At 39.7% G+C, this 13,956-nt stretch overlaps 1 protein-coding gene across 9 annotated transcripts in view; it reads right to left on the bottom strand.

Moving 5' to 3' along the window:
* DPY19L4 (dpy-19 like 4) overlaps window positions 1-13,956 on the bottom strand; it is a 72,253-nt gene that overhangs the window by 56,428 nt on the left and 1,869 nt on the right. For 4 of the 9 annotated variants that reach the window (XM_054498699.2, XM_054498700.2, XM_054498701.2 and 1 more), the window contains exons 2-3: window positions 9,230-9,340; window positions 883-1,007 (exon numbers count right to left, since the gene is read on the bottom strand). In XM_054498699.2, coding sequence (XP_054354674.2) covers window positions 883-1,007; window positions 9,230-9,340 — 236 coding nt within the window. Of the gene's footprint in view, window positions 1-819; window positions 1,008-9,229; window positions 9,341-13,956 lie in introns of those variants that run through there. The other 5 variants (XM_063668980.1, XM_063668981.1, XM_063668982.1 and 2 more) reach the window with 3 other exon arrangements.

Here is a 13,956-nt window from a genome sequence, read left to right as displayed (position 1 = left end):
ACATAATCACCTGAAAATATTTATCGACATACTGATCGCAGCCTGTCCCACTGCCCCTACCTAAGAATCTGAGAGGGAGGTTATCTTTGAAAGCTCCCTAGATGATTCTATCATACATCCATTGTTGAGAACTGCAGTTAATCTGCAAAACATTTTCAGGGAAATAATATATGCTACAGTAATAGCTAAATCAAGACAGATATAGTCAATAATTACTCAGTTAAATGTCTTGATGGTGTTAATTAAACCAATTGCTTTAAAATACTCGGTCAGCTTGACTAAAAAATAAGAAAAACAAAAAACCCAGTTTGGGCTCAAAAATTTAAAAACTCTACAAAGCCAAGAGGACTTTGCAAACAAACTTATTCAAAAGTCAAACTATGAAATTATGAATACAACTTTAGTGACTGAAGAATCTGTGGAAATATACATGATTGAAAACCAAACACTGAACACAGTAATATGGGGCAAAATCTTAATACTATGTGATGCCTGTTAATCCCTTTCAACACCCTCAAAAACATTCTAATCATGTGATCTAAAAATTAAAATATTTTAATACTAAAACTTCCACAGATTGTTTCTGAAATGTGAACTATCTATCAAAACTATGAAAAGGCTGACTAAACTCCGTAACATTTCACTGTCATCAAAAGTCCCTGATAAGTTAATTGCAGAAAGGGGAGCACCCTCATAGTTTTATTCTATGAAATACACTATTAGTATTTTAAGGTTGATACTGTAACTATATTCTCAAAACAGCTTCTGGAGCATTTTGTTCCTAATAGCCCTAAATAAGACAGCACTTGTCATACTTACCATACATATATTCTGGTTCCCTGGGAAAATAACTTTCATATGCTCAAAATTCTTTCTTCTTACCTGCCTGTTGGAAAACCAGAATTTCCGTTCATGGTATGCTGATAAGTAGAGAGCATACATCATACCACTAGTAACCGCTGCAAGACAGCCAATGAAAATCTTTGCAAAGCGTTGAAATAATACATCTGAAAAAGTATATTAAAAGTAATCAAAAGGTAATATGTACCCTTGATATGATGTGATTAAAAATGGCATTCTACCTCTATGGTCTTTGTCCCCAAAACCCACAACTCGAGTCTAATTGTGAGAAAAGCATCAGATAAATTCCAATAGAGGGGTATCCTATAAATATATCTCTCAAACTGTCAAGGTCATCAAAAACAAGAGCTTGAGAAAGTATCAAAGCCAAGAGGAGCTTAACAGACATAATAACCAAGTGTCATGTGGTATCGTGGATGGGATACTGGGACAGAAAAAAGACACTAGGGGCTGGGCATGGTGGCACTTTGGGAGGCCAAGGCAGGCAGATCACTTGAGGTCAGGAGTTTGAGAGCAGCCTGGCCAACACGGTGAAACTAAAATACAAAAATTAGCTGGGTGTGGTGGCGCACACTTGTAATCCCAGCTACTCCGGAGGCTGAGGCACAAGAATCATTGAATCAGGGAGGTGGAGGTTGCAGTAAGCCGAGATCATGCCACTGCGCTCCAGCCTGGGGCACAGAGCAAGATTCCGTCTCAAAATTAAAAAAAAAAAAAAAGACATTAGGTAAAAACTAAGGAAATCTGAATATCTGAATAACATATGATCTTAAGTTAATAATAATGTATCAATATTGCTTCATTAATTGTAACAAGCGTACCATACTAATGTAAAATGTTAATAATAAGGGAAACTCCGTATGTGGGAGAGTGTAATACAGGAACTCTATCTGCTCAATTCTCCTGCAAATCTAAAATTGTTTTAAAAATTAAAGTATAGGCCGGGCACGGTAGCTCATGTCTGTAATCCCACCATTTTGGGAGGCCGAGGCGGGTGGATCACCTGAAGTCGGGAGTTTGAGACCAGCCTGGCCAACCTGGTGAAACCCTGTCTCTACTAAAAATACAAAAATTAGCTGGGTGTGGTGGTGTGTGCCTGTAATCCCAGCTACTCGGGAGGCTGAGGCAGGAGAATCACTTGAACCTGGGAGGCGGAGGTTGCAGTGAGCAGAGATCATGCCATTGCACTCCAGCCTGGGCAACAGAGCAAGACTCTGTCTCAAAAAAATAATAAAATACAAAAATAAGATAAGATAAAATTTAATGTCTATATTCTGCAAGAGGAAAAAGTTCTAAGATCTGTGTCACAACATAAATATACTTAACACAATAGAACACTACACTTAAAAATGGTTAAGATGGGCCTGGCACAGTGGCTCACACCTATAATCCCAGCACTTTGGGAGGCCAAGGCAGGCGGATCACAAGGTCAGGAGATCGAGACCATCCTGGCTAACACGGTGAAACCCCGTCTCTACTTAAAAATACAAAAAATTAGTAGGGCGTGGTGGCAGGCGCCTGTAGTCCCAGCTACTCGGGAGGCTGAGGCAGGAGAATGGTGTGAACCCGGGGGCGGAGCTTGCAGTGAGCAGAGATCAAGCCACTGCGCTCCAGCCTGGGCGACAGAACGAGACTCCGTCTCAAAAAAAAAAAAAAAAAAAAAAAAAGGTTAAGATGAAGCTAAGTGTGGAAGTGTGGTGGCTCAGGTCTGTAACCCCAACACTTCCAGAGGCAGGCAGATTGCTTGAGCTCATGAGTTCGAAACCAGACTGGGTAACATGGTAAAACCATGTCTCTATAAAAAATAGAAAAAATTAGCCCATGTGGTGGTGGCGGGTGCCTGTAATCCCAGCTACTTGGGACGCTGAAGCAGGAGAATCGCTTTAGCCCAGGAGGCAGAGGTTGTAGTGAACTCTGCACTCCAGCCTAGGTGACACAGCCAGATCTTGTCTCAAAAAAAAAAAAAAAGAAAGAAAAAGAAAAAAGAAAAGAGTAAGATGGTACAAAAATTAGTCTATGAATATTAAAAAGTAAACCAAAGGAATGTATGACCCAATATCTAAAAAAAGTACAGGTTCATTCAGGAATTTTTTTTTCCTTTCAGGATTTTTTATTCATTGAAGAATAACTCACTATAAACCTAAAGCCATGTAAAATGTACAACTCAATAAGTTTTGATTATCATGTTTTAAAAGATCACATACAACTGTTATATATGGACACAAACTATTTCTTTTTTAAATTTTATTTTATTTTTGTAGAGACAGGATTCTTGCTATGTTGCCCAGGCTGGTCTTGAATCCCTGGTCTCAACAGATCCTTCCACTTTGGCTTCCTAAAGTGCTGAATTACAGACATGAGCCACTGCATCCAGCCTATAACTGCTTCTTAATGAAATAACATTAAGACACATTGGATTTTGTATACAAAAGATGATTCAGTCTTGCTACAGCCATTGAGTATAATAAGCATAATAAAAAAAATAAGGGACTAAAGGCCTAAAACCCAGTGTTCCATTACCGAATGACTGACAGTAAAAATCAACTTGTTGATTTTTTTTAGCTAAACTAAAATTTTAGTTATTTTTATAACATTATTTAATACATAATAGTTTGCATAGCATGTTGCAATTGTGCTGTTATGCAAACTAGTATACAGTAACTAATTAAATATCAATAAATAATCATATTCTAAATGTTTAAAAAACACTCTGCAGGCCGGGCACAGTGGCTCACGCCTGTAATCCCAGCACTTTGGGAGGCCGAGGCAGGTGGATCACAAGGTCAGGAGATTGAGACCATCCTGGCTAACACAGTGAAACCCCGTCTCTACTAAAAATACAAAAACAAAATTAGCCAGGTGTGGTGGCGGGCGCCTGTAGTCCCAGCTACTCGGGAGGCTGAGGCGGGAGAATGGCGTGAACCTGGGAGGCAGAGTTTGCAGGGAGCGGAGCTTGCAGCGAGCCGAGATCGCACCACTGCACTCCAGCCTGGGCAACAGAGCGAGACTCCATCTCAAAACAAACAAACAAACAAACAAACAAACAAAAACACTCTGCAATAAATCCAATATTAGTATCAATATGATACAAGTGTTTCAAAATTTCTGTTTTGCCAGTGTGGTGGCTCATGCCTGTAATCCCAGCTCTTTGGGAGGCTGGGGTGGGCGGATCACCTGAGGTCAGGAGTTTGAGATCAACCATGGCCAACATAGTGAAACCCCATCTCCACTAAAAATACAAAACTAGCTGGGTGTGGTGGCGCATGCCTGTAATCCCAGCTACTGGGAGGTTGAGGCAGGAGAACTGCTTGAACCCGGGAGGTGGAGGTTGCAGTGAGCTGAGATCACACCAGTGCACTCCAGCCTGGGCCACAAGAGCGAAACTCCATCTCAAAATAAAATAAAATTTGTTTCCAGTAGCATGTGTAAAGCATCTGGCATGGTTCCTGGCATACAGTAAGAGCTCAGCAAATATTTGCTATTATTATTATGCTACACAAGCATACCTGAAAAAATATATGAAATCATTAAAGCAATGTTGAGACAATATGAACTATAAAAACTAGTAAGAAAAGTAATCTAGGGTGGCAGTTTGGCAAAAGCACTTAGAAATTTCTAAATGGATTTCCTGGGTTTGTTTTTTTTTTCATTAAGGCTTAGACAATGACAAATTAATCCTACTTATCGGGAACTATTATAAAAAGTATATTCAACCAATTTCTATATATAAATGCCTAACCTTAATACTAATTTTTTTTTTTTTTTTTTTTTGAGACAGAGTTGGCCAGGCGTGGTGGCTCACGCCTGTAATCCCAGCACTTTGGGAGGCCAAGGCTGGTGAATCACCTGAGGTCGGGAGTTCAAGACCAGCCTGGCCAACATGGAGAAACCCCGTCTCTACTAAAAATACAAAATTAGCAGGGTGTGGTGGTGCATGCCTGTAATCCCAGCTACTCCGGAGGCTGAGGGAGGAGAATCCCTTGAACTTGGGGGGCAGAGGTTGCGGTGAGGCGAGATCACACCATTGCACTCTAGCCTGGGCAACAAGAGCGAAACTCCGTCTCAAAAAAAAAAAAAAAAAGAGACAGTCTCGCTCTTGTTGCCCAGGCTGGAGTGCAATGGTGTGATCTCGATTCACCGCAACCTCCGCCTCCCGGGTTCAAGCGATTCTCCTGCCTCAGCCTCCTGAGTAGCTGAGATTACAGGCATGTGCCATCACACCTGGCTAATTTTGTATTTTGAGTAGAGACGGAGTTTATCCATGTTGGTCAGGCTGGTCTCAAACTCCTGACCTCAGGTGATCCCCCCACCTCGGCCTCCCAAAGTGCTAGGATTACAGGCATGAGCCACCGCACCCGGCATTACTAAATATTTTACTTTTGTAAGGAGTCAAAGATGGAGTAGACATCAAGCTTTCAGTGTCTGGTATAAGTACATGTATTTTAGAGAAAATAAGGAGCTCTGGGTCCTGGTCTCAAACTCTTAAAATACAACCATTTTAGTTTGAAAATCAAAAAGTAAAGGATCTGACTTTAAGTTGTTAGTCACAAACCAGCCTAATCAGATAACTTCTATGTGCACCAGTCCCTTCATTTGTAAAATGGTGATCAGGCACACAAAATTAAAAACAGATTATAAAATGTCACTATCAGAATATAGAACATAGTTAAGTAATATTTAATGCACATAAAAAAGCCAATGATATGTTGAGAAAAAAATGCAGGATTCAATTTCACAAAAACTGAAAAAAAACTATAAGTACATAGAAAAAAGCCATACTTATGCCAAAATTTTAAGAGTATTTATATCTACTGAAATTATGGATGCAGTTTTTTTTTTTTCTCTACTTTCCACATTTTCTACCCTGAAAATATATTTTTGTAGTTGGGGAGGAAATACTATTTTGTAGTCGATATTTCTAGACTATTTAATTTTCTTTCTTACATTGTATTTTTCAAATTTTTTAATTTTTTTTTGTTTTTTGAGACAGAATCTTGCTGCATCATCCAGGCTGGAGTGCAGTCGTGCGATCTTGGCTCACTGCAAACACCACTTCTCAGGCTTAAGCAATCCTCCTACCTCAGCCTCCCAAGTAGCTGGGACTACAGGCATGCACCACCACATTCTCAGCTAATTTTTTTTTTTTTAATTTTTTTGTGGTGATGAGGTCTCACTATATTGCCTAGGCTTAAATTTTTTTTTTTTTTTTTTTTTTTGAGATGGAGTCTCCTCTGTTGCCCAGGCTGGAGTGCAGTGGCACATTCTCGGCTCACTGCAATCTCCACCTCCTGGATTCAAGCAATTCTTGTGTCTCAGCCTCCCAAGTAGCTGGGCCTACAGGTGCGCACCACCACACTTGGCTGATTTTTTTTTTTTTTTAAATTTTTTGTAAAGCTGAGGTCTCACTATATTGCCTAAGCTTAAATTTTTGTGTGTGTGTGTTTTGAGACAGAGTCTCGCTCTGTCACCCAGGCTGGAGTGCCGTGGCACAATCTCGGCTCATTGCAACCTCCGCTTCCCAGGTTCAAGCGATTCTCCTGTCTTAGCCTCCCAAGTAGCTGGGACTACAGGCGCATGCCACCATGACCAGCTAATTTTTTGTATTTTTTTAGTAGAGACGGGATTTCACCATGTTAGCCAGGATGGTCTCGATCTCCTGACCTCATGATCCACCCGCCTCGGCCTCCCAAAGTGCTGGTATTACAGGCTTGAGCCATCGTGCCTGGCCTCCCATTTCTTGATTTTAACTTTTATTGGTTGAAAAAGACAAACAGCTTTTTCTTTTCTTTTTTTTTTCTTTAAATAAAGACAGGGTCTCACTATGTTGTCCAGGATGGTCCTGAACTCCTAACCTCAAGCAATCCTCTGCCTCAGCTTCCCAAAGTGCTGGGATTACTGGCGTGAGCCACCATGCCTGGTTAATAAACTGTTCTCACTTCTACATTACAAGTCCCAGAATTTTGGGATTCTCTATTTTCTTCTTTATTCCCACTTACAAATAGACCCATTCTATTCTAAACCCAGATCTCTTTCCTGTAGTCAAATGCAGCTGTTAATAACAAAGGCACTCTAGTAACATTCTGTTTTGCAATCTCATTACCTAAAATGATAGAAAAAAATAGTATTGTCAACTGTTCACAGGAAACAGTATTATCAAATGTTTTGTCATGACATAATATAGATCTTCATTTTTCCAGCTCCCAAATATAGTTTTCTTGCGGCCAGCCCCTCAACTAGATTTGTAGATTACCCACAGCTTTTATCTTGAGCAAATCCATATATAGGCCTCAACTTTTAGTGCAGAGGAAGCAATCTGAGAAAGCTGTTTAGCCCTTAAGGATGACACATTCTCCAAACCCATCTTTATATATGGTTATAGAGGAAAATGGAAAAGATCTCCAGAGTGTAAAATCAAGGACCATGGAGAACAATGAACTGGGAAACAATTCCCCAGGAACACAACTGGGCATAAACACAACAGATTCCTTATCCCAGAGTAAGGGGATATCCTGTCCCTGTCCAACAATGTATACTGAGAGTGGGGGGACGTGCAGAAAACAGTTAACACAGCAGGTCTGAGACCGCTTTCCTGAGAAAGGCCTGCTTGCAGGCGGATCACCTGAGGTCAGGAGTTGACCAGTCTGGCCACCAGGAGAAACCCCGTTTCTACTAAAAATACAAAAATTAACCAAGTGTGGTGGCACATGTCTATAATCCCAGCTACTCGGGAGGCTGAGGCACAAGAATTGTTGAACCCAGAAGATGGAGGTTGCAGTAAGCAGAGACTGCACCACGGCACTCCTGCCTGGGTGACAGGGTGAGACTCTGTCTCAAGAAAAAAAAAAAAAGAAAAAGGAAAAAAAGAAAGCCCTGCTTGCAAGGTAGGCTCTCTTGGCTGGCATCTAGGAACTTCAATTTCAGGAGAGTTCCCACCATTCTCTAACTGATAACAGTGCCTATCCTCTTTGTACAAACAATGTAGTTTATGCTTTCTTTCTGGCAGTCAAGAATTTTGGGACATGGTAGGCAGAGGATACCTACATGACCAGCCCCCAATAAAAACCCTGAGCACTGAGTTACTAATGAGCTTCCCTGGTAGATAAAACTTTACAAATGTCACAATTTGATACTGAAGGAATCAGGCCCATCCTGTGTGACTCTGTTGGAGTGGAAATTTGGAAGCCTATGCCTGGTTTCTTGCAGATTTCACCAAAATAGGCCTTTTCCCTTTGCTGATTTTGTTTTATATTATTTGCTATAATAAATCAGAGCTGTAGGCTGGGCACAGTGGCTCATGCCTATAATCTCAGCACTTTGAGAGGCTGTGGCAGGTGGAACACTTGAGGTCAGCAGTTCCAGACCAGACTGGCCAACATGGTGAAACCCCGTCTCTACCAAAAATACAAAAATTAGCCAGGCGTGGTGGCGTGTGCCTGTAGTTCCAGCTACTGAGGAGGCTGAGGCAGGAGAATCGCTTGAACCCAGAAGGCAGAGGTTGCAGTGAGCTGAGATCGTGCCACTGCACTCCAGCCTGGGTGACAGAGCGAGACTCTGTCTCAAAAATCAATCAATCAATCAATCAATCAATCATAGCTGTAAATACAACTTCATTCTGAAACTTGTGAGTCCTTCCAGCTAATAATCAAACATGGGGGTGATCTTGGGAACCCCTGACACAAAACAGATAACCTGTCTTTTTAGTTCATAGATCTCTGGATTAGAATGAGTCATAGCTGGCCCTGATGTAGATAAGCCCTTGGGTTCAAGATTAAGGCTGTGACTAGATAAGACAGAGTTTTAGGATGTGGGAAAAAGTAAGTGTATTTTATCTGAGGGAGGGAAATAAATCACAAGGACAGGGTGTGGTAAACTACATCATTATTCACAACTATTTCCTCCTTCCCTGTAAAAATCTTATACATCCCTGCCCACTACCATGTGACCTGGAACACTTCCCTGAAATCAAAGTATACTTCACATCCCATCATCTGAATTGATTATATGACTTGCTTGGGCCAATAAAAGGTGCGTACAAGTGATAGTGTGCCAGGTCAGCAGAAACTTTAAGAGGCATTGCATGATTCTGCCTCCTCTTTTCCTACGTCACAAGAAAAATCTTTCCCAAATACAGACTATTCCTTCACAACACATAAAACTACGACAGCCAAACTGCAGCCACAACATGTAATATTAATTAGAAATAAATGTTTGTCATAAGCCAGTGAGATTTGGGAATTGTTCAAAACCTAGTGAAAGCTGAGCATATACTTAATCTCAAAATATGTATATTTAAAATATTGATATAAAATATACTTTCTAGCGTAAACTATTTTTGTAGTAGCACAAATTCCAAGTCTATCTAACTTACGTTTTGGAGCTCTTTCAGGAATTGGAATGTCACTGATTTTCTCTCCTTTGGCAGATTCCTTATTTTCTGAAGACTTTGGCTTTTTTCTTTGGCGCAGCTCTACAGGTGGTCCTTAAAATATTTAAGACATTATTGCAATGTGTGTATAAAATTGTTTTAATCTGTATCCTGAGCCAACTAACCTTTATTATTCTAAAGCAAAAGTACCACTAAGACCTATTAGTATCAAAGATAACTTTTTCATAATTATTTTGGCACCCCTGCAAAATGATCTTTTGTCCAAAAAAAGACAATTTAAGTTCCACTCCCCAATCTGTGTTTTGACAATCCTAATAGTAAACCAATGCGTTCTTCTCCCAAGATGAAGCAATTTTCAAAACATCCCAAAATAAGTAAGCTCTTTTCCAAACTGGGGGTCAAAGTGTTATTCACCTCATAATTCTAGTTACCTTAAAGTACCAAATGCATAATTTATGGTTTAACTGTTCTTTAAAAATCAAAACAGCCGGGTGCTGTGGCTCACGCCTGTAACCCCAGCACTTTGGGAGGCCGAGGTGGGCAGATCATGAGGTCAGGTGATCGAGACCATCCTAACATGGTGAAACCCTGTCTCTACTAAAAAAAAAAATACAAAAAAATTAGCCGGGCATGGTGGCGGGCGCCTGTAGTCCCAGCTACTAGGGAGGCTGAGGCAGGAGAATGTCGTGAAACCAGGAGGCGGAGCTTGCAGTGAGCCGAGATCGCGCCACTGCACTCCAGCCTGGGCGACAGAGCGAGACTCCATCTCAAAAAAAAAAATCAAAACATAATACATTCATCATAAACTACACTTCTGTTTTTAAATAACCCTAAAAGTTCTGCAGAATTTCAGTGCTGTGTTATCATTAGCATTGTACAATCTTATAGATTCAGGTATTAGAAAATAGGCTGAACCTACACAGATACCTATATATGAGAAGGTCTCAAAATAATTTCCCAGGATTAGACTATCTTCCTCTTCTAGCTCCAGTTTTAGAAAATGTGATGCAGAAGTTACCTTCAAACTAGTAAACTAAACTCCAAGTTAAACAGGATTGTACTATGTACAATTTATACTTTTCCTCCCTAGAATTAATCATCTTGTGGGATAGATTACCATACTATAAGTACAGAGTGTTCCTGCCAAGTTATAAAGTGGTACAATAATTTATCTTTCTCATGGAAGTGGAAGACAGTTTTCTTCTTTTCTCTTAGTAATAACTTCAGGCTATGAAATGTGAAAATAAACATAGACGTCAAAGAAGGAGAAATGAATCAGTTGCTGCTCATCAGATGGATGTTCTCTAGCTTTACTGTGGAAAATGAATAAAATAAATGTATCTTAAGATAGCTTCATACCAAACTTGTATGTTCACTAAAATATCTTTAAACACTGGCATAGTGATTAAAAAAAAAAAAAAGCTGTACATTTAGTGGATTCAGACTGATGAATCTAACGTTTATCCATTTCTATACTACCATTTATTCTGTAGTCAAGTTAAGTAGTGAAATCAATGAAAATATTTTAAAATGACATTATTAGGCCGGGTATGGTGGCTCACGCCTGCAATCCCAGCACTTTGGGTGGCCAAAGTGGGTGGATCACCTGAGGTCAGGAGTTCGAGAACAGCCTGGACAATATGGTGAAACCCTGTCTCTACCAAAAATACAAAAATCAGCCAGGTGTGGTGGTGCACTCCTGTAATCCCAGCTACTCAGGAGGCTGAGGCAGGAGAATCACTTGAACCCAATAGGTGGAGTTGCAGTGACCTGAGATCGCGCCACTGCACTCTAGCCTGGTGACAGAGGGAGACTCCATCTCAAAAACGAAATGAAACAAAACAAAAAAAACAAAAAATGACATTATTAGAAAAACATACCCCAGACTTTGAGTATTTCTGCATATAAATCTAGGTCAATTAGTAAATATTACTATATTCCTTCCTCATTATGCCTCTTTAATATTCCTCTGCTCTAGGTTAAAGTAAAAGTTAGAAGCAGTCAACAAGAACACATATTTATGCAAAATCAAATAAAGTCTTCAAAAGCAAATTATTGTTTTTAATTTTATTTTAAAAGAATACAAGCAGAAGATATAACTACAAGAAATTTCCTTTGCAGGTACACCTGCATGATTAATCACGTAATAGCATTGGACTTTAAAACATTTAACTGGATAATTTCAGAAGTCAAATTAACACATCTATTGAGATAGTCAACAAATACACCATATGTGACCAATGGGCTAGGTAGGTGGGTCTTTTCCATTAGAGTCTAAAAATACACACTTAGTGATAAATTGGGAGGGGTATAGTCACATAAAATGTGTTCTTACAAAAAATTATCATTTTCCTTTTTAAAAATGTTCTTTATCAAATAAATCGCTTTACAGGACTTTAATTAAACATGTTCTCTTTGTGTCCATAAATTATTTTTGTTTATAAAAGTACAACTTACACAAAAATTTTGCATAGATTTTCAAGTAATTTATTAAGTATACAAATCTCAACAATTCATCTCTCAAGAACTTATATTAGCAATGATCAAGGACCATACAAATATGTAATCTACAAAAGATCTATAATATTATATTTTCCTGATTCTAAGATGCCATACGTTTGAAGATATTACTTAATAGGTTTTTCAAGGGGAAAAAAAAACACAGTCATACTGAATGCATGCACTGATTTTAAGACATATCAATTTTAGTGGCATTAAACTGTAAGAGCCAAAAGTATGACTCGATAAATACAGTATTCATTTTAGCTTATCTCTTCAACCTTATCCCTAAAGCTAACTTTTCATATAATTTCATAATGGAAAAACAAAGTCACACATCTCTAGGTGGAAAAAAGCAAAGGCCAAAGCAATGGACAAATGAGATTATCAGTTCTGACAGGAAAGCTTTGCGATGTAATTCAGGTTTCCTTTTCACTATCTTTTTTTTTTTTTTTTTTTTTGAGATGGAGTTTCACTCTTTTTGCCCAGGCTGCAGTGCAGTGGTGCCATCCGGCTCACTACAACCTCCGCCTCCCGGGTTCAAGCAATTCTACCTCAGCCTCCCGAGTAGCTGGGATTACAGGCATCTGCCACTACGCCCAGCTAATTTTTTGTATTTTTATAGAGACAGGGGTTTCATCATGTTGGCCAGGCTGGCCTCAAACTCCTGACCTTGTGATTTGCCCGCCTCAGCCTCCCAAAGTGCTGGGATTACAGGCGTGAGCCACCACGCCCGGCCACTCCTTTTCACTATCTGATATTTTTAGCATTGTAAAGAAAAAGTCAAACTAAATGAAGATGATTACACATCCATAAAAGTAACCTGCTATTTCAGACTTCAGTCCAGTCATCTTCATATGAAATAGTAGGGCTACAAACAAGCTTTCAAATGTCCATCCAGGCTAGACACAGCAGTTTCCAAGTGAAATGTTAATACTGCTCTACTCAAGGTTGTCACTTCTTTCTTTGCTCTAACATTGCTTTCAGAAAGCATAAATATAAACACCCTGGCCTTCTATTGCATCAAGGAAGACATTTTTTTAAAGACCAGATTCCCAGAGTATTTACTTGGACAATGAAGAAGATCCAAGCGAATGTGAATGGTAAGCAAGATGGGACACGGAGAACACCTGGATACAAGTAAAATATACAGACTATTTAGTCTAATTTTAACACAGCGAACAAAAGATAATACAAATTTTGGGGGGAAAAAAGTATAGAGTGACAAATAAACATAAAACACTCAGAATGCCTGGCACATAGACAGACAGGTTTGCTATATGTATCATTATTACTAGCTTTATAATAAATGAAAATTTACTCATTCATTGTTGACTATTATATCCTTGCATCTAATAGGGTATGAATACAAATATTTATGAAATTAAAAATGTGTTGAATAAAGCAATATTTTAATAAATTACAACCCATTAATTGTCCCATATAAGATGTATTTAACTGCTTTTGAATTATATGTAATTCTACGACCAAAAATCATTTATCATTTTATTTATTTTATTTTTGAGAGGGAGTCTCACTCTGTCACCCAGGCTGGAGTGCAGTGGGACGATCTCGGCTCACTGCAACCTCGGCCTCCCGCGTTCCATCGATTCTCTTGCCTCAGCCTCCCGGGTAGCTGGGACTACAGGCATGCACCACCACGCCCGGCTAACTTTTGTATTTTTTAGTAGAGACAGGGTTTCACCACATTGGCCAGGCTGGTCTCAAACTCCTGACCTCGTGATCCGCCCACCTTGGCCTCCCAAAGTGTTAGGATTACAGGCGTGAGCCACAGTGCCCGGCCTTAATTTTATTTTTTTTGAGATGGAGTCTCACTCTGTCACCCAGGCTGGAGTGCAATGGTGCAATCTCGGCTCATTGCAACCTCCGCCTCCCAGGTTCAAGTGATTCTCCTACCTCAGCCTCCCGAGTAGCTGGGACTACAGACACTTGCCACTCCACCCGGCTAATTTTTGTATTTTTAGTAGAGATGGCATTTCACTGTGTTAGCCAGGCTGGTCTCAAACTTCTGACTTCAAGTGATCCACTCGCCTTGGCCTCCCAAAGTGCTGGGACTACAGGCATGAGCCACCATGCCCGGCGCATTTATCATTTTATATCACATAAGTAAAATTTACAAAACAGTACAATCTTTTAATATTGGCTCCACAGATCTATTTAAGTACAACCATAGTCTAAAATAATTTTTC

The sequence above is a fragment of the Pongo pygmaeus genome, chromosome 7 (genome assembly GCF_028885625.2).
Source record: "Pongo pygmaeus isolate AG05252 chromosome 7, NHGRI_mPonPyg2-v2.0_pri, whole genome shotgun sequence".
Lineage (NCBI taxonomy): Eukaryota > Metazoa > Chordata > Mammalia > Primates > Hominidae > Pongo > Pongo pygmaeus.
Note: the sequence above shows the minus strand (reverse complement) of the source record. Positions and strands in the feature narration are given on the sequence as shown.